We start from the raw sequence: 20,680 nt of genomic DNA on the forward strand, positions 1-20,680 counted from the left end.
TTCACATAGGTAGACAGCGCCTAGTACAATAGGGGCTAAGATCCTGATTGGGGCCTTTATGTGTCATCATAATATAGACAAGACAAAGAAAAGACATGTCAGATGGGAAGATCGCCTATCATATATATACTATACATAAATAAAACTATAGCCATGTATCTTGTGATCTGTAGCAATATGTCCAATATATCTTATCTGTGTGTGGGAGAGGGACAAGGATGTGGCTACACAGCATTATACCATGCCCCATGCATATTTGTGGCACCCATGCAATCTAACCCAATTGGCAATGCTTTGCTAAGCACTGCAGAAGAGCTAGGTATTACTATTATTTATTATGCATTATTTATTAAGATGTGTCCACACTAGGCAGGTGGAGAACCATTTCGGCAAACAGGAGACAAAAGTGGACCCCCATGTCTACAATCCCCCCAAAACAGTCAAGAGACACAATGAAATCCTGGCTCCACTGAATTCAATGAGAGTTTTGCCATTGACTTGGATGGGGCTAGGATTTCACTCATAGCATTCACCCATATGCAAGAAGCAGCCAAATCCCTTCAGTCCCGAATGCCTGCTCAGCTTTCTTTTCTGAAAATGTTTCAAGTTAAAGGGAAGAACTTTAACAAGTGTTTAATTAAAAAAAACCTGAAAAGGTTTCTTGGGTATAAAATAGGCTAACTTTGTTGGGAAAGGTTTCAGAGTAACAGCCGTGTTAGTCTGTATTCGCAAAAAGAAAAGGAGTACTTGTGGCACCTTAGAGACTAACCAATTTATTTGAGCATAAGCTTTCGTGAGCTAACTTAAATGGGCTTTGGCTCAGGCCCTTGGTAACCCCAGTGACTATCACCACCTTCCTCCAGGTATTAACTGTGCTGGAGGAAACTGTGCTGGTCACCATTTTGCTGCACTGCTGGGATTTTTCTGGGTGGTTGTAGTGTAGTGGGGGTGGGGTGTTGATATCTGATCTATTGCCTGTTTAGGGTTAACTGTTTTCTTAGTGCAGCTTGGATGAGCTATCACCATGTTCCTCCCCACCCCGTTTGCAGAGTAAAAGCTTAAAGTTTTTTAAAAAAAACAAATATTGTAGGGGGAACTTAATTCTGTTCAAATTCAGGGATGTAGCAAAAATCTATGCTGAAATGGGGGTGGGGAGGAGTACAAGGAATGGCAAGGGGAAAGGACATGGCCCTGTACATGCTCCGGCACTCTGAGTTGGAAGCATATTTTTAAATAATACTAGTTTCATTTAGAGCTGGGCAATAATAATAATTAATATGGTCCTGCTGCCCTCCCCCACTAAAATAATAATAAATAAGTTTCCCTGTATTTATATCCATGCCTGACTGTGTGTGGCCTAATCCCATTCATCATTTAGCTCCCACTGCAGAACTCTCTCCATTTTAAAAATTATGCATCATACGCTGAAGAGACAATTTGGGTTTCCCCCACCTCTCTGCTTCCCTTGAAGAAAGCAAGCCCTTGTCTCATTTGCATTAAACCCCTGCTTCTGTATAAGGGGAAGGACTTAAAGCTTATGGGATGGCTTTAGGGCTCTGCCCCTTGCTTTTGGCTTCTCTCTCACTCTCTTTCTCATTCTCTCTTGTGCTTTGATCTCTGCTTAACAACAGTAACGTCACAGGGACTATACAGGAGAGTTTTGTTGGAAGTTAGAAAGTTTTGCAGCCTCCAGAGGGCTGTAGCGGCAGTAGCAGCAAGCAGCATCCAAGGGACTCCTGGAAGGGGAAGAGAGAGAGAGAGAGAGAGCGAGAGAGCAAGCGAGAGAGAGACTGACTCAGTCCTTTAGAAAACTGACTTTAGAAGAAGGAGACAGACATGGAACATCAGCTGCTGTGTTGTGAAGTGGAAACCATCAGAAGAGCCTATCTAGATGCCAACCTACTAAATGACAGGGTTCTGCAGACAATGCTGAAGGCAGAGGAGACCTGCTCGCCCTCTGTGTCCTACTTCAAGTGCGTGCAGAAGGAAATCTTGCCATATATGAGGAAAATAGTTGCCACTTGGATGCTGGAGGTTTGTATGTTTCAGAGATTTCTTTGCAAGCTTCTGCATTAATGAATAAACCCTGAATGACTCCCCCATTCCAACCCCAGCTCCCCCCCCCCCAAAAAAAAAACACCCCCTCCTTCAGCATAGGACATATTGCTACAGATATATATTGACAGTCAGGAGTGTGATGCCTTTTATCCCCTTATCTTTTATTTACTTGTTAACAATGAGGTGTCTTCGATAGAGGGAAAGCAAATCCCACACCCCCATCTCTAAAGAAAATAAATTCTGGGGGTCTCCCTTGAACCTTTTAGAATGAACTCAGTGCCAGAGAAAACAAAGTTTGAAAGCCCCACTTGGAAAAAGCCCCCTTAAGAGTCCTTCTCTGGGATCCCAGATGAGCACAGCAACTTCCCAGGCACCCCGACGCCCCACTCTTGTCTTAGGGCTGCAGTTAAACCTCGCCAGTTATTTTATTGGGATTTTATTTTAAATTAATATCCATGTACACGTATGCAAGTGCTGCCCGTGCCAGTATTATGCGCCATCTTTGTTCTTTTATTGCAAAGCAAAAGTGTTTATTAATAATTAGAAAATTAGCAAGTCCCCAGGAGCAAGCCAAAGGGGGCCGGGGGTGCTCCAGAAACGGGGGTCCCTGCTGGGGCTGTGGACAGGAGGATCGGCTGTTGGGCTCTGTCATTTCTTGGGGAAATGCAGGGTGAAAGTTTCTTTGTTCAGAGCAGAGAGCGAGCTGTGGTCACCCCTCAAAGACATGCTTGTGCTGCAGAAACTTTCGGCAAGGTCGCATGGCAAAATCTAGTTCAAATGCCCCACTCCCCTGGCAGGACATGTGTCAGGGCATTCCCAGCTGGAGCTAGGGAGCCGGGGCTACATTTTCATGCCTTTTCCGAAGCCCTGGGCGCCTGCGATCTATTTTTAATTAATTTTTGAAAGCGCAGCACGTTGCCCTTGCTCTCCGAAATGTCGCACGTTGCTTTTCTGAAGAGGGTGAGGGGGACCTTGTGAGTTTGATTTCGGGGTATCTCCCTGGACGCCCCCAGGTGCCCCATCAGCCCGGGGATCGGTAAAGGACCCCCGCCGGGTCGTTTTCAGCCCTTTTTGGAGCTTCGGCTGATTTTTTAAATATTTTTAAATATTTTTTGAAAAGATGACGTCTGGGGAAATGGGGCTGGTGCTGCTGCTGCTCCGGACGCCACCTTTGTGTCTCGAGCAAAGCAGAGAATCGGCAGCACCCAGGCAAATAAGAACAAAACCCTGGGATCCCAGCTCTGTCCCCGCATCATTTTGCAATTTATTTGCCTTTTTCAAAGCGGCTGCCGATCTGTGAGAATCCAGATTTCCCCTTTTGGCCAGAGCTCGGCTGCGGATTTCTAACGCCACATTTCCCTACTTTCTGCGTTTGCGACTTTCTCTTTCAGTTTCTTTTAAGTCTTTTCCCCACTCTTTTGGGGGAAATTTATTTCTCCCCCCGTCACCCCTGTACTCTGCCTTGCCCTTCAAGCTTTGGTTGGGGGGAGGAGGCATGACTAGATGTAACAGTTGCTATCATTATTATTCGTTTCAACGAGCTCTCTCCTTTTCCAGGTTTGCGAGGAGCAGAAATGTGAAGAGGAAGTTTTCCCCTTGGCTATGAATTATTTGGACAGATTTTTGTCGTTTGAACCCCTCAAGAAAAACCGATTGCAACTTCTGGGAGCTACCTGCATGTTTGTGGCTTCAAAAATGAAGGAAACGATTCCCCTAACCGCAGAAAAACTGAGCATTTACACCGACAACTCCATTAGACCCGACGAATTACTGGTAATTTCGTGTTTACTTCATCTGGAAAAGCACGATCAGGAGAGAGGAAAATAAATAAAAATCAACCCCGACAGAGAAAATCGCGAGGCTCCTTCTTCAGATCTGCCCAGTGTGACCCCCTACTTCACACTGAGTAATTATGCGCAATTCACCCCTAGAATTATTGGCCGTTCACCTCCAGCTCCCAGGCTAACTCCATTACGGCACATGGGAGCAACAGATGTAACTTACACGGCTGTCTCTGCCCCCCGCCCCCTCCGCTCCAGTAAGCTGGCGTCAGGGGGTTCCACGCGCTTCTTAGCCAGCGAAAGTTGGGCTCGTGCAGACTCTCTGCGATTGCAGACTACATGATGCAGTAGATTATTCGAATGAAAAAATCCCTAAGATACTCATTATTACCTCACCCTCAGAGAAAGTACAGGACAAGGGGTAAAAAGTGGGTGGCTGGCGCCCTCTTGCGTTCCTAGTGTGCAGTTCAGCAACTTGACTGGTGAACGGAGTGCTGCATTTCAGGCCTCTGGGTGAGGACAGTCTTGCAGTAGTTTCATGCATAAAGGCACCCTCACCTTGGTACACCTCTGCTAGTAATCCTCCTTCACAGCATCACAGCACCACTGGTGAGGAAGTGTAGTGTTTTAGTCATCAGTCTCCAATCATGCAGAAGTCAGTGCGTCAAAAAGAAGCCCCCCTGCATTAAGATTCCAGAATACACTAAAAACCGATGAAATTCACCTTAACTGCTTCAGAAGCAATTGCTACATTTCAAAGCTGTTTATAAGCAGAGCTTCTAACTGTTTTCCTTCTTTTTCCCCTTTCCTCCTTTTTGTTTTTGTAGCAAATGGAGCTGTTTCTGGTGAATAAGCTGAAATGGAATCTGGCCGCAATGACCCCTCATGATTTCATTGAACATTTCCTTACTAAAATGCCTGTGGCGGAGGACACCAAGCAAATCATCCGTAAACATGCCCAGACTTTTGTGGCTCTGTGCGCTACAGGTATGCCCTGCACACTAAAATGGCGTGTTGTTCCCCATACCCAATATGCACACCCACCCTTATCCCCAATTCCTAAGACTTTCCGTAGAGTTACCATACTCAAGTTCGCAGAACTCAGTGCAGATAATTTAAGCACTGAATGTTGTCCCCTGTTGTTTGCAGAAGGTGGATTACTTTTCAGAAGGTAAGTTTCTGAGAAGATGCCTCTCTTCTGAGTTTAACATGAAGTAAATATGTAAAACTCTTCATGGAAAGTGATTAAATAAACCTATCTCAAAGAATGGCTAGATCCTTCTCCAGTGTATATCTAGGCCTATGCAGGCCTGCCAAAGAATCTCTGGCCTGGAGGCAGACTCCCTCATTGTGGATTCATTTTAAGGCAGTTTTGAAAGAGTTAGGAGGAAGAATTTGCATGTAGTTAGTTCTGTATATGGGTGCGTTTCACTGGCATGTTTAAAATCTCCCTCATTCAAGTTTCCCCTTTTCCCATGCTAGTAGATGGTGGATTGCAGAAGGGGCACATGGCACAGACACTTTTCTGGCACAGGGCTAAGTCTGCCGTCCACACCCAGCTGGCCACGTGCTTTGCTGGAGGCATGTGCAGGGGCGGACTGCAGAGGAGCCAGAGACACTGACTGTTCCCTGGGCCAGGTTTGCAGAGGCTTGATCTTTGGTTTCAAGGGCACTGTGTGTGTGTGTGTGTGTGTGTGTGCGCGCGCTAATTCCTGGAAACTCCACGTGCACAAATGGTGTGCAGGCGGTCATGCATTTTATCCATTGAACCATAACAAGAGTAAGATGGGGAGCAAGAGATCAGAAGAGCAACACTGCCTTTATGATCTCCTCCAGATACCACTGTTCTCATGGGAAAGAGTGGAGGGGCAGGCAGGACAAAGGTGGTTTTCAAAGGATTGATCAGTTTTTCTTAAAATCCACTTCACATGATTCCTTTCAATGTGGCATGAGAAACCCAAATGTGGCAAAAGAATAAGGAAACAAAGGCAGCCAAAGCAAATGCTCCTTTGAAGGGAAGCCTGTAGCGTCACATAAAGATGAATGTCAAGGATCATGTTGACACTAATAAAAAACTCACTGGAAATTAGTAATATACCTTTATAAATATGAATATTCATATCCAATAATAGTTAAGTGAAAGGAGAGGTCATGCCTGCATGACATTGAGTCGTTCAGTCTGAAGAAAAGGTCTCTGTTGGTTGTAGCTGGACTCCTCGTTGTTTTTTGTGGATACAGACTAATGCAGCTACCCCTCCCCCCCGTCTCTCTGTACTTGAAAGCTTAGGGTGTATTTAAAGCCAAAGGGCAAATTAATCTCTGATGTACATTGGTGTTCAGTGGTGTTACACCAGGGATGGATGTGGTCAAAAGATCCAAGAAAAATAATAAGCATTAAAAAAATAAAAATAATTTATTGGTCTCACATAGTCACTCTCACTGAAGTGTCTGGCCTGGAGATATAGCCACAGAATCTCTGAAGATAAATATATACATTACTGGTAGGTTTCAGTCTTGCCTTTATCATAGGCCTAAGTACAGAATGGCAGGCAGCTCACAAGTTTGACTGACTCAGCGCATTGCTCCTAATATGTGAGTAATAGAACCTCTCCAAACAGCTTTTAAAGGATTTGAAACATTTGTGGATCAAATGTGTTTTCCTAGACAGAGATTCAAGCAGAACATTGAGATTGCAGTGAATTCGAATGTGTGATTGCCTGGTCTGAAGCCACCTAAGAGATTAGTTGTATATGGTGTTTCTTTAGAGCTATCCAGTCTCCCCTTTGGATATGGGGATGTTTAATCTAGGTGGTTGTGCTGGCAGTGATAGTGATGAAAACAAGAGTAGTTCAAAGGTTGAAGCCTTGCTAGGAGTCCAGTACTTTGATCTACTGTCAGTGTTGTTATGGTTCTTTTAGAAAGCACATCCAGAGTCTATATTTAACAGTATGCTCCTCACCACATGGGTAGCTGGAAAATGGATCAGTGAATGTGACCCATGTACAGAGAATTTTACTTAGCTTTTTAAAATAGCATGGAGGTCATCAAGATTATGGGACTTACTCAGCACTCCATTGAAGTCACTGGGAATATTACCTGAGTAAGGAGTGTTGAACAGAGCTGTTTGATCAGCTTTGGATTTTTATTTCATTTTTGGATGCCAAGATTTTTTTGTCTCTCTCTTCGGATGACTCCCTTGTTGGCTAGTGATGCCCAGACAAGATAAAGAACACGTGGCGTCAGCAGCATCTGACCTTCACTTTTTGGTGTGTTATATTTTTTTCTGGCCAGCCCTAATCTAGGTGGATTGCAAACCGGTTGTACTTTCCTGAATACCTTGTGGGCCTGATCCAGAGCCCATGGAAGCCACTGGGAAATTGACTCCAGTGGCATTGTGTGAGCAGTACTTGAATACAAGGTGAAGGCAGGGGAGAGTTTGAAGATGTGTATGTGTATTTGCTCCTGATAGAAAAGATTACGTAGAAAGGTGATGTTGAGTGGAATTCCCTTTATGCTCCATCCTCAATTGCCTGCCTAATAGAAGGGGATTTGTTTTGTTTTTTAAATATATTTTCACCAGCTTTTTGCTGTGGTAGGTTAGAGAAAGAAAGAAAAAATTACTAGGGGTTGTTTGAAGTTAACACGTAATTGACCTTAATAAATGGGGCTTTGGCATGGCCAAGTAAGGCAGGGATAACTCAAAAGGAAACGGGCCTTTTTTGGCCCCAGTTAAGACTGGAGTTAAGTTAAAACTCCAGCTCTATACAAGCAAAACAATGAAAAGGAACAAATATTGGGCGCTTCAGTGTTTCATTGTGGCCCTCTGGTTATCTAAACATACCAGGCCCCTTTATGTTATTATTATTGTTCTTCTCTCCTCTCTTTCCTCCTCCCTGGTGGAGAGAGAGAGAAAAAAGACTTCCCTTTGAAACAACTTTGCTACAATTCTTCTATTCTCTGGCCTTTATAAAATTGGGAGACTCAAGGTATGTGACCAGTTGGAACCTGTTGCATCTTGCAGCAAGTGATTTATGTTCACAGTTTTGATTTGCCTCAATGAAAAGATTTTCATTCATAGCCCCCAGCTCTCCAGACGGATGGAATTGCTGCTCCATTTAAAAAGGAAAAGGGGTGACTCGCCTTGTTAGGAATTTTTTTTAAAGCGCTGCAGCGCCTAGATGCCTGCTTTGTCCTCCCTTCAGGGTGGCTGGCATTCTTCTCTCTCCTCCCCCTCCCCTCTCTCTCTCTCTCTCTCTCTCTCTCTCTCTCTCTCATTCTCCCTCTCTCTCTTTTTAACAACGCTGAAGTTGTTTATTCTTTTTGGATGAAGTCTCAGATAGGCTACTGGGGATGTGTGCTTCAATTGATGGGGCCCCCTTCCCCATTGTGGCTGTGTCAGGTCTAATTCATCTCACCGAAGCCCCCTTGTTCCTGAGCGCTCAATAGCGCAAGATGAGGCGATGGAGGCTGACAATGATGCCACACTCTTCACTTGGGGGCATCCAATTACAGGCCAGAGGGGCCCCCTGATTAATATGCTGAAATTAGTGGCCTCTGCCACAAATAATTCCTTGTTGAGTTGCAACAAAAAGACAGTCCATGCTGCTTGTCTGGAGTGGTTATGGGGACAGACATAAACTGGTCATTTAAACTGCATTATTACTTTTCCACCTTGGACATACTAAGGGTGTGACTGTGAATTCATGTTCTTGTGTATTGCCCCCTTTGAAAGAAAAAAGCAAACAGGAATCCCAAACTTACTACTGTCTGAATGGACTCATTAAACTTACACAATTTTGGCCATTTTTTGGGATGATAATTATGCAGAAACTAATAAACACTGGAGATAATTCACTGTGACTGTGTATGTGTATACAACTAAAGTTTGGTGAATCAAAACTTCAGACCTGTTTAAACCAAGAGAAGCCTCTCATTTTAAGTGTACCTAAGAAAACACACCAGTGATTTGTTTGAGTGAACAGATCAGATACTATCTCTGGGATGCATTTATTGGCAATGGTCAAACTGAATCTATTTAGAAATCTTTTGGGAAAGAGTTGGGGAGAGGTGGGGGAGGGAAGAGGTAAGTTAGACCTATTTCAGATATGTCAAGATGTGACATGAGTTTAGCTGGCAACATAGCACATAAAAAACCCTTCTATACTTAATCACATCAATTTAATTTTGAAGGCACTTTCAATTTCATAGAGCTCTGGGTAAATTTCCCTTTGGAAGGTGGGTATGGGATGGGTCGGGGTACAGATGGAGTGGCAGAGATATAAACCCCAAACTGTACCTATAATACCTACAACAATAGGTGTTTAGTATATACAGAGAGTCCTGATGCTTATACTGTTAAAGCCTTTATACAAAAGATATTAAATCATAAAGAGATAAATGATTTAATATTTAAACTGTTTCATAGCGCCCCCATTCCCTCCCGCTTAAGTTTTTCATGTCTTTGATTTAATTCAAGGGTTGACAGGTGGTTTATGTTTATGCAGCAAAGGAGAAGTTGTATATTTGATAATAGGGGAAGGAATGTATCTCAAGTTATCGTATATAAGATATCATTTCCTTTTTCTCCCCTAAAAAGTTAGACATTTACTAGTACCACTTATTTCTTTTCCTCCTAATACTTGGTCCAGGGTTCATTTTGCCATGAATCAAAAATCAAACACATTCCTGTATAGCAGAAAGAGCCTTAGCATTAAAATGTGGATTATTCCACATTATTTGCCCTTATTAAAAAAAAAAGAAAGGGGGGGGGGAGGGAATAACATTATAATGGCAGAGATAGGCCCCTCAAGGAATCATGGGAGTGGCTTTGTAGAGAGACCTACAGCAATGCAGTCTGGAAGGGGGCCCAGCCTCTTGTCAGCATGGTGTCACATCAGAATGTAACTGATTGTCCGCCAATTCTTGGGACCCCCGTCACTTAGTTATGCCACATTTACATTAAATCCCTGTTGCCAGGATGGATGGCAGCCACTGACAAGAGACTAGGTTGAGACAAAGCATTTTTAAGATGAAACCTTAATTTAAATATGGAATATTCACCTACTGACAGGTTTAAGTGGTCTTAATCTCTTTTGGTTTTGCTTTTGTTTTATATTAAAGTTATACATTTCTCTCTTTCTAACATAATTGTAAAGGTTTATGTTTTAAAGGGTATATGATTCAGAGACTGCTTACATCACATAATGCACCTGATCTTGCAAATGCTTTCAAATGTGAATAGCTTTACTCGTGTGAGTAATCACGTTGATTTAAATGGGACTACTCACAGGAGTAAAGCATATTTATAAGTGTTTGCAGGATTAGGGCCCTAATATCCTCAAAATCCTTCAAAGGAATGATTAGCCTTTCAGGCCTTTCTCTAAAAAAGGGTTTCTCACTCAGGTAAAGTTATTCATGTGCATAAGTGCTTGTGGGATCGGGCCCTTTAATTGCCGATATTGTTAAATTACATTAGGAAGAGTCTTTATGTTTGCATTCCTACAGCCTCTTAAGACTTATTATCTGGCAATCAGGTCTAACTCTTAGGAGTGACACAAGCAAGCTCATCCTAAAGAAATCAATTCTTCTTTTTTCCCACTTCTCTCTTTAAACAGATGTTAAGTTTATTTCAAACCCACCTTCCATGATCGCAGCTGGGAGTGTGGTAGCAGCCGTGCAAGGCCTTCACCTGGGAGACACTAACACTTTCCTCTCCTATCAAAGTCTCACACATTTCCTATCACAAGTTATCAAATGTGACCCGGTAAGTGATTCTTTCAATCTCTCTATTTTAGAGTTTTTTGAGTGCCTCACTGTGGTATATGATTTGACAGTAAACGCTGATTAAAGTACAACTTGGATGTGGTTTTTCAAGTGTATTCTCTTTTGTTCTTCCCAGTGACTATTAGTCATCATTATATACATTAAAAATCAGAGATTACGCTACTGCAGTTCATTGATATGAATACCATGACCGGTCCTCCTGTTGCTAAGACAGACATATCAACAAAGCAAAGGAAACTCTTAAATTGGTTTAGGACAATTGCTGAGGCTGTATTTGGTTTGTAGGTTATTAAACCAGCAGCCTATGTAGAACAAAAACCTTTAAAATAAGACAAGGAAATAGTTACTAAGATTGCAATAAATAGACTTCATGGTATCTCTGAGCTTATCTTTGACCACTCCTGAGACCCTTTATTGTGCCTAGTGGTGTGAAATGCCTTTTTTAAGGGGGTTCTAATTATCTAATTTGGTTTATTACGTGCTAGACCTGCACAGTAGCTGGTATTGAATTCCTTTTTGGAACAAATGTTTGTCCCACGACTTTCTGACAAGGTAGATGGTCCTCATAGGACTCTCATTTTGCCCTGCAGCTTCCAGGAGATGCACATCAGTAACTAGTGAGCAATAAACCTTTCATGAGTGAATGGGCCAGGAAGGGAGCCTACAAGGAAGACCTAAAGTCAATGATCCATGTCATAATGGTGTGTGAAGTTGGGGCAGAGTTTAGCTTTGTTTTGTAACAATGTGGAAGACCAATAAATAGATGCTTTAAAAAGGTTCTTGTGCGGTCTCCAAGCTCTGGACAATGACTCAAATAAAGACAACCCTGTGGTTTGCAATAGAATCTTTGAGATGCTGTAAAACCCTTCATTTTATGTATTCATAAACTGAAGATATATAATTATTCTAACAACCAAACAACTCACACCCAAGTTAATATAAAGGGCTGTGATATGTAGAATTTTAATGATTGTTAGCAAATTGTGAAAGCACTGTTATGATTAGTTCCCATATAAGGGAATATTTTTCTGATACTTTGTTAGAATTTAGGTGATGCCAACACAGACAAATACTTCACTGCTGCTTATTATCGGCCCATCCTAACTATTTCAAGATACTATACCACACAGTTAAGCAAATTATTTTTGCTCTTAATATTACTAGGAGCAGAATTTAGTAGTACTGATTCAGTGCTGAAATGTTATATACTCTTAAGTACTACAGATGCTTTATGTATCCCACTGCTGAAGTGGTATGTACCTGTAATACTCTGGCTTATTTGTTAGGCCCATGCATGTGCTTAAGTGTATGCTTGAACTCTATCCAATTCAAGACATTTGAATCAGGAACTTAGGAAGAAGCAAGCAATCTGCTTTCAGCACCGATAGTGTATGTCTGATTTAAAAGAAAATATTATTTACATTTTTTTCATATATAACCATGAATTAGATTCTAACACATCGCAGAACTCTGTATCATGTAGAACTGCAACATGTCCTTACATGACTTGACTTGGTCAGTGTCAGAGCTCTTTGAAAAAGGAAAGTAGTTTTAATTAGAAGTAATAGCACTTTGGGCACTGCGTTTTATTATTCATAAATAGTATGCAAGGCCACAGTCTATATGAACTGAACTTAAAAGGAAGATCTTTAAGGTGAGTGGGAGGGAAACTTTTGTGATAATTATGTTTATGTCTTAAAATAACAATAACTAGACATTAAGATTTTTACATAGTTTGCTAGATGAAATAAGAAATATCATAAAGTTTTATGTAAATTTTTTAAAGGAACCTCAAAAAGGAAAGATCACCTAAATCTTTGTTGATTTCTTTCTTGGTCTTCTGTATTAACATGATTTCTGTCCCCATGTTTATAATAAAGGTGCAATATCCTCTGCCATAATTATTCTGTGAATTTGACAATTACTGGATTTTCTATAAAGAGGGATCTCTGGCCTTAGAGCTTACTACACATTTCTTATTAAACAAATTATCTTAACTGATGGATCAAACACTAATCCTGATCTTGAAAGTTTTCTTAATAACATTGTTTGGGTTGTTGATCCACAAGTGATGGCACATATTGCCATACATTTAATATCATGTGGATTCGATTGTTTCAAAGTATTTATTAGACTGATGCATTTTGACAAAATGGTTAACACTTTTCCTGATTGTTTGCTAGCCGGAGCAGATGGTCTGTTGGATTTCAGTTTTCATACTGATAGGTTTTACCTTAGTCTCAAGAAAGTTGAGTCTAAAGTAAAATGAATATCACCTGATTGAAATTCTTTTATAGTTCATGTTTATGTTGGTAGGAGTCCAGTTTCCCATTTTGCCTTTGATCAGTGGTAATTAGAAGTCAGATAATCACAATTAGAAGTCTTGGGCTGTCTTCCATCATTCTGTTCCTGACCCCATCATCCAAATGGATTGAATTTTGCCTGACATTCATTTCCAGGCCAGAAATTTGCTAAACTAGATCAGATTGGGTTTCCATGCTGTCTGTTAATACACTGGAATTTGCTTCTCCTCCCTGCCCACACCAGAGACACCTTCAAACATATGTCTTTTATTCTTAATGAGCCAGGCAATAACAAAGGATTTCCAATAGATTTTGTTGTTGTTTGTTTCCTTTAGATCTGACCTTAAATCTTATGCTGGACTGAATTTCAATCTGATCATGTCTACTGTGTATGTTAAATAAAGGTATTTGACCACATCAGTAATCTAGTAGGCCTTTTTTTTCACTGAGAAGCTTAATTAATCCAGGAAGGGCTTATGACCTTGAACAAACTGTGGGCATTGAAAATTTGGGTAGTGAAGCAGAAAAGTTGTTGGGAGAAGTTATCAGACTAACACACAAGTTTTGTATTTGCTCCCAGTATTCAGAAGCTGTGAGTAGAATGGAAAAACAAAATGTAAGTGTAACATTGGGCATCAATAATGTTATGCTAGTGATGAAAATGTACACAGTAAGTTTTTTTGTATGTAGCATTTTTGAGAAATTTAATATTCTTGCAGAGAAGCTGTTCATTTAATATCTACATGAAAAAATAATTTGAACAAAAACATAAAGCATTTCAAACATCACATTGTTCATTAAATTGCAGTTTAGCAGACAGCCTGTTTACAGTAAGCTGTAAGGATTGTATGTTATTTAACAACATACAGTCAGAACTCAATCCACTCCTGCAGTGTCAGAGTGAAGATTTTTTTCAGTGCCGAAAAGGAAAAGAATAATCATTTATAGAAACTCCTCCCGAGCTGTTTACAAAATGTATTAATTGCTTGTTCAATATTATGAGTAAAACTAGTTCACATTTCAGTTTTCAGAGTCAAACATGTATGTGGGAGTGTTTCCAAAAAACAGAGCCAGCGTTGGAATTGCTCTGAAACAACTATGCGTTGGCTTTCAGTGAGAAACTTGCCACCTAGTTATGGCTGAGTCAACCTGAAAGTGCTTGAACTTTTTGGAAGCAAAAAATAAATTGTGTTTACTTATTATTTCTGTATATCTATTTACGTGTGTCATGGTATGCGTGCTGTCAGGAGTTAAAATGGGTGTCCTGTGGTATCTGAAGTCAGAAATGATCTGTCATATCTTGGGGAGTCTTGTTAGAGATCTCACTGGGAAGGCCAGAGGTATGTAGGAGTCAAAGGCATGATGACTTTAGGATATGAGGCATTTCTTTTTGTCATTTAAAATACTGTGTGTCTCTGTCAAGAGGAAATATTACACTAGGGTTTAAACCAGAAAAGGTCATAGGTTATGTGTTTTCAGTGAGCTGTAACTGATGGTCTGATCTGCTTAGAGGTAGGATTAACCTCCCTCTCTCTCAGAAAGGACTTGCAGAGAATTGTTTGCTTGGGTTTCTAATCTTATTTTACCCCAAATGCCATGTGCCCTTATTGGTGGCAGAGAAGGTTCTTGTGGTAGTGGAATCAGTGAAAAGCTGGTAGATCACACAAGAAGCTTCTGAATGAAGGCAGAATTGAAACTGGGAGATAAAGAAAACAGCAGGCAGGTCACCCTCTCAGGAAAACAACATTCATTCTCAGTCATGCACATCCTAACACTTTTGACGGCAATTTATCATGGAAGACTGGGTTCACTGCAAGGGCTAACGCATGTCATAGGTTAAATCAGAAAAGGCAATACTAAAAGAAAACTTCAAAGTCCTTACTAGACAAAGTTAAATATGTTGAGAAAAGCTCACGATGTTTGTTATAAGGATGTGAGTAAACAATGTGCCTGAGGAATTTTGGCAATATACTGTGTGATTGTTTTGCTTGTTTAAGGCACTCCAAGTCTGTGCCCATGCAATGGGCGTGCATGGCACTAAAAAATATCCAATCCTGCATTTGCAGGAAGACAGACTGGATGATCTAACAGCTCTTTTCCATCTCTGATTTCTGTGATTTTGTGAATAAATAGATTTTGGATGCTTGATGTGCCGATTCCTAACTGTACACTTAGATGCCCGGGGGGGTTTCTTTTATCCATATGAAGTTTGAACCTGTGAGGTGCTTAGTGGTCTTAATTCCCATTGAAGGCAATGGGAGTGGAGAGTGCTCAGCACCTTCCTGGAGACATGAGACACTCAGCAGGATCAAGCTCAAATTGAGCCATGAGTCACAGAGAGTATTGTCTCATTCCTAGTTGGTCTCTCTGTGTGTGATGGTGAGTGCAGTGGCAAGCTAAAAGGTTGGCAACACTTTCTAAATCATTGCCATGAGGTTGCTGGCTGTTTGATGGTATGTTGTGAAAGACCTGCATTCAGCAGAAAGGCATCCATTTTGGTCTTTTGGAATGCTGCATTTTTTGTTTAGATGTTTTCCAGAGTTAGTAATCAATTAGCTAACATGATCAGGCCATTGCTGAATATAATCAGAATATTAATTACTAATACTTTGTATTTATATAGCACCTTTCATCTGAAAAGCTTGTCTCAAAAAAATGTAGCCATTCCTTAACTGAAAAGCTTTTGTTTATGAAATGGCTCATATCACTTCTACTGGATTGTATAGTGCCAAGGCATTTCTGTCGTAGAAGTAGAAATTATATAACGCTACAGTCTTGGGCCTAATTCTTGATCTCACTCCAGTTTTATGCCCAGTAATTGCACCAACTGCAAGATAGTAACTCCTGATTCACACTGCTGTGAGATCAGAATGAGGCTATTAGAATTTTTCGAAAAACACGATCCATGAAACTCTTGTACTCGCGAAAGATGCAAGATTGACAGCCTTGGAGACAGAGCCTTGTGTTCATCTACAGAACACTTACAGTACAGGTAGCAGTATCATAAGCTTCAACACATTGTCCCACCAATGTGCCTTTAGGGGTGGCAGCATTACCAGTGGTGACACTATAGTTTAGTCTCCATGCCCCATTCAGTCATTGGCTTCTCTTCTGAGACTAACATTGGGCCAGTTAAGGTTAACTGTGGTAGCAATTTGTTGAGGTGCACACTTATCCCACTGGGAGATGTACTGAGACTACACTCTCATTTGACATAATCCTCTAAATACCAGATGGCAAAAACCTGTAGCCCAGCCCCTTGAGCTGTCCAGTCTTTATATCTCTCTCGCTTCCACCCGCCTTCCCCCCTTATATAAATGGTGTTACATTTTTATTTACCTTCTGCAAAAATAGTATTTGGCACACGGTTTTGTATATTTTCTAAAGGTTTGTGTTCCCCCTCCCCTTTAATCTTCTCTAGGATTGTTTACGAGCTTGCCAAGAACAGATTGAATCCCTCCTCGAATCCAGTCTACGCCAGGCACAGCAACACAACATATCTTCAGAAACAAAGACTGTTGAGGATGAAGCAGACCTTTCCTGCACACCCACCGATGTGCGAGACGTGAACATTTAAGAGGACTTCTGCAAATCGGTTTGTTTGGCAATGACAGCAGACAAAGAAAGGGCATCTGAGAAGGAATCAGCATCAGGATCTCTCCCCCAGAAACCCTTTTCTCCAGGACATTTTTATACCAGAAGGGAAAGCTTCACTCTTGTTATTTTTTTCCTTGCTCTTTCTCCCTTCCATCTGTGACTTCAAACAAACAAAAAAATACCCCAAAACTGTCTTAAAAAAAAAAAAGAAAAATAATATTTGCATGACCCCAAGGGGTTTGTGCTACAAAAAATAGAGGATTTTATACAATAATAATCAACTAGTTTTTATGTTAAAGTGTTCTTGTCTGTATGTTGTAAAAATAGACATTAACACACACAATGTCTCCAGGGGAGGTATTAAATTTGATTTCTTACATATAAAACAAACAAAACCAACCAACGAACCATTTTTAAAGTAGAAGAGGGTTTTTTTTTAATAGAAAATGACATATTCTTTTTGTTTTTTTCCTATAAAAAGCATAGCTTTAACGCAGTTCTAGGCTTTTCTGTATCTTGCTTGCTTATGCATTTAGTCACTTTATAATTCATCTGTAAATGTTTATTTTATTTTCTTAGGTTTTTATCCTCTTCACCTTATAAATGGTTAACGTAACCCATAAGTTAGTGTATTTTAGTATACAGCATTATTATATGTTAATCTTTTGTACCTGTGGATTGCCTGTGCATAAGGCTTTTGTAGGGTTCCAGCTTAGCATTGTCGGGGAAGGGCCAATGTACTACTCATACGATACTCTATTATAAAGAGAAACCGAAATATTGACATAATATATTATATTTTTGTAATCTTCATATTTTTGTAGTTACCTGTGTATAAAATGCTGGTCTGACCCAACAGATATTCAGCCTCATTATGGTCAGGTTCAATCCACAGCCTACTCTCTCTTTTTTTTTTTTTTTTTTTTTTTAAATATTCTAAAACCATTCCATTCAAAGCACTTTCAGTCCATTAGATATAGGAAATACGTTCTTTTATTGTGGGAATTTTTTTTTAAATGGAATGGTTTGGAAATATATAAGTGCTTGTGCGCAAACTTTGAATTGCAAAGCAAGTGCATTTAACTATGGTGTTAGAGGAAAGGTGATTTTTTTTCGAAGGTTGTGTTCCAGTGAGAGAAATTGCATTCACAAATTGCCAGGATATCTTCCTATCCTTTTCTATAGAAAAGTTGAAGTTTAGAAATCCTTTGGTGCCAACTCACGTTTGTAAATTAGGGGCCTTAAAGGTTCACGTATAGGACACATAGTTTAAGGATTGTCTCTAGATGTTTTACAACTGAAGGTTTTTAAACACTAAAATATATAATTTATAGTTAAGGCAAAAAGAATATTTATTGCAGAGGATGTTCATAAGGCCAGTATGATTTGTAAAATAACGCAATCGCCCCTTGATTTAAAAAAAAAAAATCTTTCTACCCTTGATGTTGCAGTTTTAACACAGCTTATTAAGGAAAAAAAAAGACACTCTTTTCAAAAACAGTGTATTTGGCCCCTTCTTAGACATTTCCAAAAACTATCTAACCATGAGAAACGCCATAGTTAAAAAAGAATAGATTTGGTGTACTTGAAAGGAGTTCTTATTCCAATATATCCCCCAGTTGTTTTTTTTTTTTATTTAGCTACAAATAGAAAATTTGCACATCTTGGCTATGTATCTTTTTATTATTATTTTAGAAAGTAGCTGAAGGGACGTGGACATAGCTGTTGAAGTTGATGCTCGAGGAGAATGTGATGGTGAAATGTATGTGAGAAAACTGCCGCTAAGGTGTTGATTGTAAAAAAAATTTAAAAAAGAAAAGAAAGGAAAAAAAAAAAAAGAAAAAAAAGGAGTGGATGCTCCATTTTTATTGAGCTGCTATGGATAAATTCCCAGCATGGTTTGAAAAAAAATTAACATTGCTTTCTGTATCTTTGTCATTGTGTTTTGCTGCTATTTTATGGATCAGTTTTTTTTTGTTTTTGTTTTTTGTTGTTATACAATGTCATATACTGCCATGTTATAGGTTTTAATTTTCTCATAGAAAATTATATTATTGACATCATTTTTTGTAGATTTTTTATGTGATCAATTTTTACTTAATGTGATTATTACTGCTCTATTCCAAAAAGGTTCCTGTTTCACAATACCTCATACTTCAGTTAACCGTGTTTAGACCAGGTTTTAATGTTCGTACACAGTGCCTCATAGTTCTACTGCAAACTGAAATGCATTGAACGTTATTCTGAATGGGTCTCGCGATTCGCAACTAGGTTGCATTAATTTAAAAACGACAGACATTTCAGAAGATCAAGTAATGTCAGTTTTTTGTTATGCGTTTTATAAAGCTGGATTCTTTGTCTGATCTGGGGTTTATTATCATAGTAGTTTTAAGATGTGTTATTAGCCACATTGATATATGAAAGGTGCATTATAATATAACTCTTATATGCCACTTGGTGTTGTTTCCCATCAGCTGGAACTCATCATTTGGTATGATAGGTTATCTTCTGGAACTCTAAGTATTTTGTGTGTTTAATCTGTTATAATATACTAGGGTTTTTTGTTTTGTTTTTTGTTAATTATAGCGTAATGCTAATTTAAAAAAGCCTGTAAATCTCATAAATAAGCCAGCTAACAGAGTTGTATGCTGAAGAATAATCTAGCTGTTGCCTGTATGCTGCTAAACCAAAACAGAATTAGAACTCATTTTGAGGGCAAATGCAGTTAAGATCCTACATAGTGTATAAATAAAGCATTGCAATGCTACTAGCAGTCGCAGGACCCAGGAGGACTGGATACATTCTGTCCAAATTTCAGGAACATTTCTTACTGCTTACCTCATGAACACTTCTGTTTGTGGCATCTCTGTGTCTCTGAACCAAACATGATTATTGCATTAGTGGTTGTTGGTTATGTGTGTTACACTGAGTGGCAGTACATACTGCAAATTTCTTTAAATATGTATGTACTAAAAGGCCAAATCCTGATAAGCAGGTTCATGTGCCAACAGAGATGTTTTATTTGTCACATTATTATAACAATCTATAGTAAGCAAGCAATTCAGATTTGTACATTTTTTTTATATTGTACTTATTGGCATCACTGGTCTGAAATGCACATTTTCACCAACAGACCTGTAACAGACAAGTTTCCAGCAAAAGAACTAAAGTCTAGAAATAAAATTTGTAAAACCCAATGCCTGTGTGCTGTGTTTTTTATTAGCTTCATGAATGTAAAATTTGCAGTTTAACAGCACACAGCAATTTTTAAACAACTGGATCCTGATGTAGTGGGCAAACCACGTGGCATTTTCTTGTGTTGACACTCCATGCTTTAAAGTTTGCAGTGTTCAAATAATTAATTCTTCAACATCTCTAGGAAGTGATAGGTCTTTTGGCAATGGGTCAGTCAGCACAAATTCCTAGAGATATATATATATTAAACGTCAAAGGTTTTTTTTTGTTTTTTTTTTGGTTTAAGATTTTCTTTTATGCCTCTATCTCGACTAACCAGCTGTTTGGTAGATATTTTCAATAATAAGTAAAATGAATTAGGATTTTGATGCTACAAAATTATTTCTAGCTTTTAAGTTTAGCAGAGTAATGGAAATGTCCCCTTTAGATAATGACTAGTGTATTTCAAAGACAGTAGTGTTAGATTTTTATTTCCCACCTGCCTGCATTGTGTATTACTACCGTTAGTTCAAATAAAGTAGTAGGCCATAAAAGGTAAAAATACTTATTTTTGTTTACAGAGCTTAACACTAGTAAAGGGCAATACACAAAATAGGAAAAGAATTGAACTAGGCTTGAAAAAATAACAGTGGTAGATACATGCTGGATCATTTAGCAAGTTAAGTGTGTGTGTGTATATACATCCAATGTATTGTTTATATATATGAATACCTAACTAAAATTAGGTTGAATTATAAATGATCATGTCCCAATCTGAAGTCCGAAAGGAGAGTTCTTTTTATCCCAAATCTCTGTTTTGAAAATTGGGGACGTTATTTCTCACTAGGTACATCAGTCAAAGGATCCAGACTAAAAGCAGACATACATTTCCCCCCCATCCCATCATGAAAACTTCTAGAGCCTGACTCATAAGTTTCCTGGGCAACTGGCATGTGGCCAGTGTAGCACCTGCCACTTAGACTT

General features: G+C 39.5%; 1 protein-coding gene across 1 annotated transcript; it reads left to right on the forward strand.

Moving 5' to 3' along the window:
* The first annotated feature begins 1,495 nt into the window (after positions 1-1,495).
* CCND1 (cyclin D1) lies at positions 1,496-19,719 on the forward strand. The gene is made up of 5 exons (XM_007067942.4): positions 1,496-2,034; positions 3,616-3,831; positions 4,667-4,826; positions 10,454-10,602; positions 16,347-19,719. The coding sequence occupies exons 1-5, from the start codon at positions 1,837-1,839 to the stop codon at positions 16,500-16,502; spliced, it is 879 nt and encodes a 292-aa protein (XP_007068004.1). The 5' UTR covers positions 1,496-1,836; the 3' UTR covers positions 16,503-19,719.
* Positions 19,720-20,680: the final 961 nt, after the last annotated feature.

Source organism: Chelonia mydas, chromosome 6, assembly GCF_015237465.2.
Source record: "Chelonia mydas isolate rCheMyd1 chromosome 6, rCheMyd1.pri.v2, whole genome shotgun sequence".
Taxonomy (NCBI): domain Eukaryota; kingdom Metazoa; phylum Chordata; order Testudines; family Cheloniidae; genus Chelonia; species Chelonia mydas.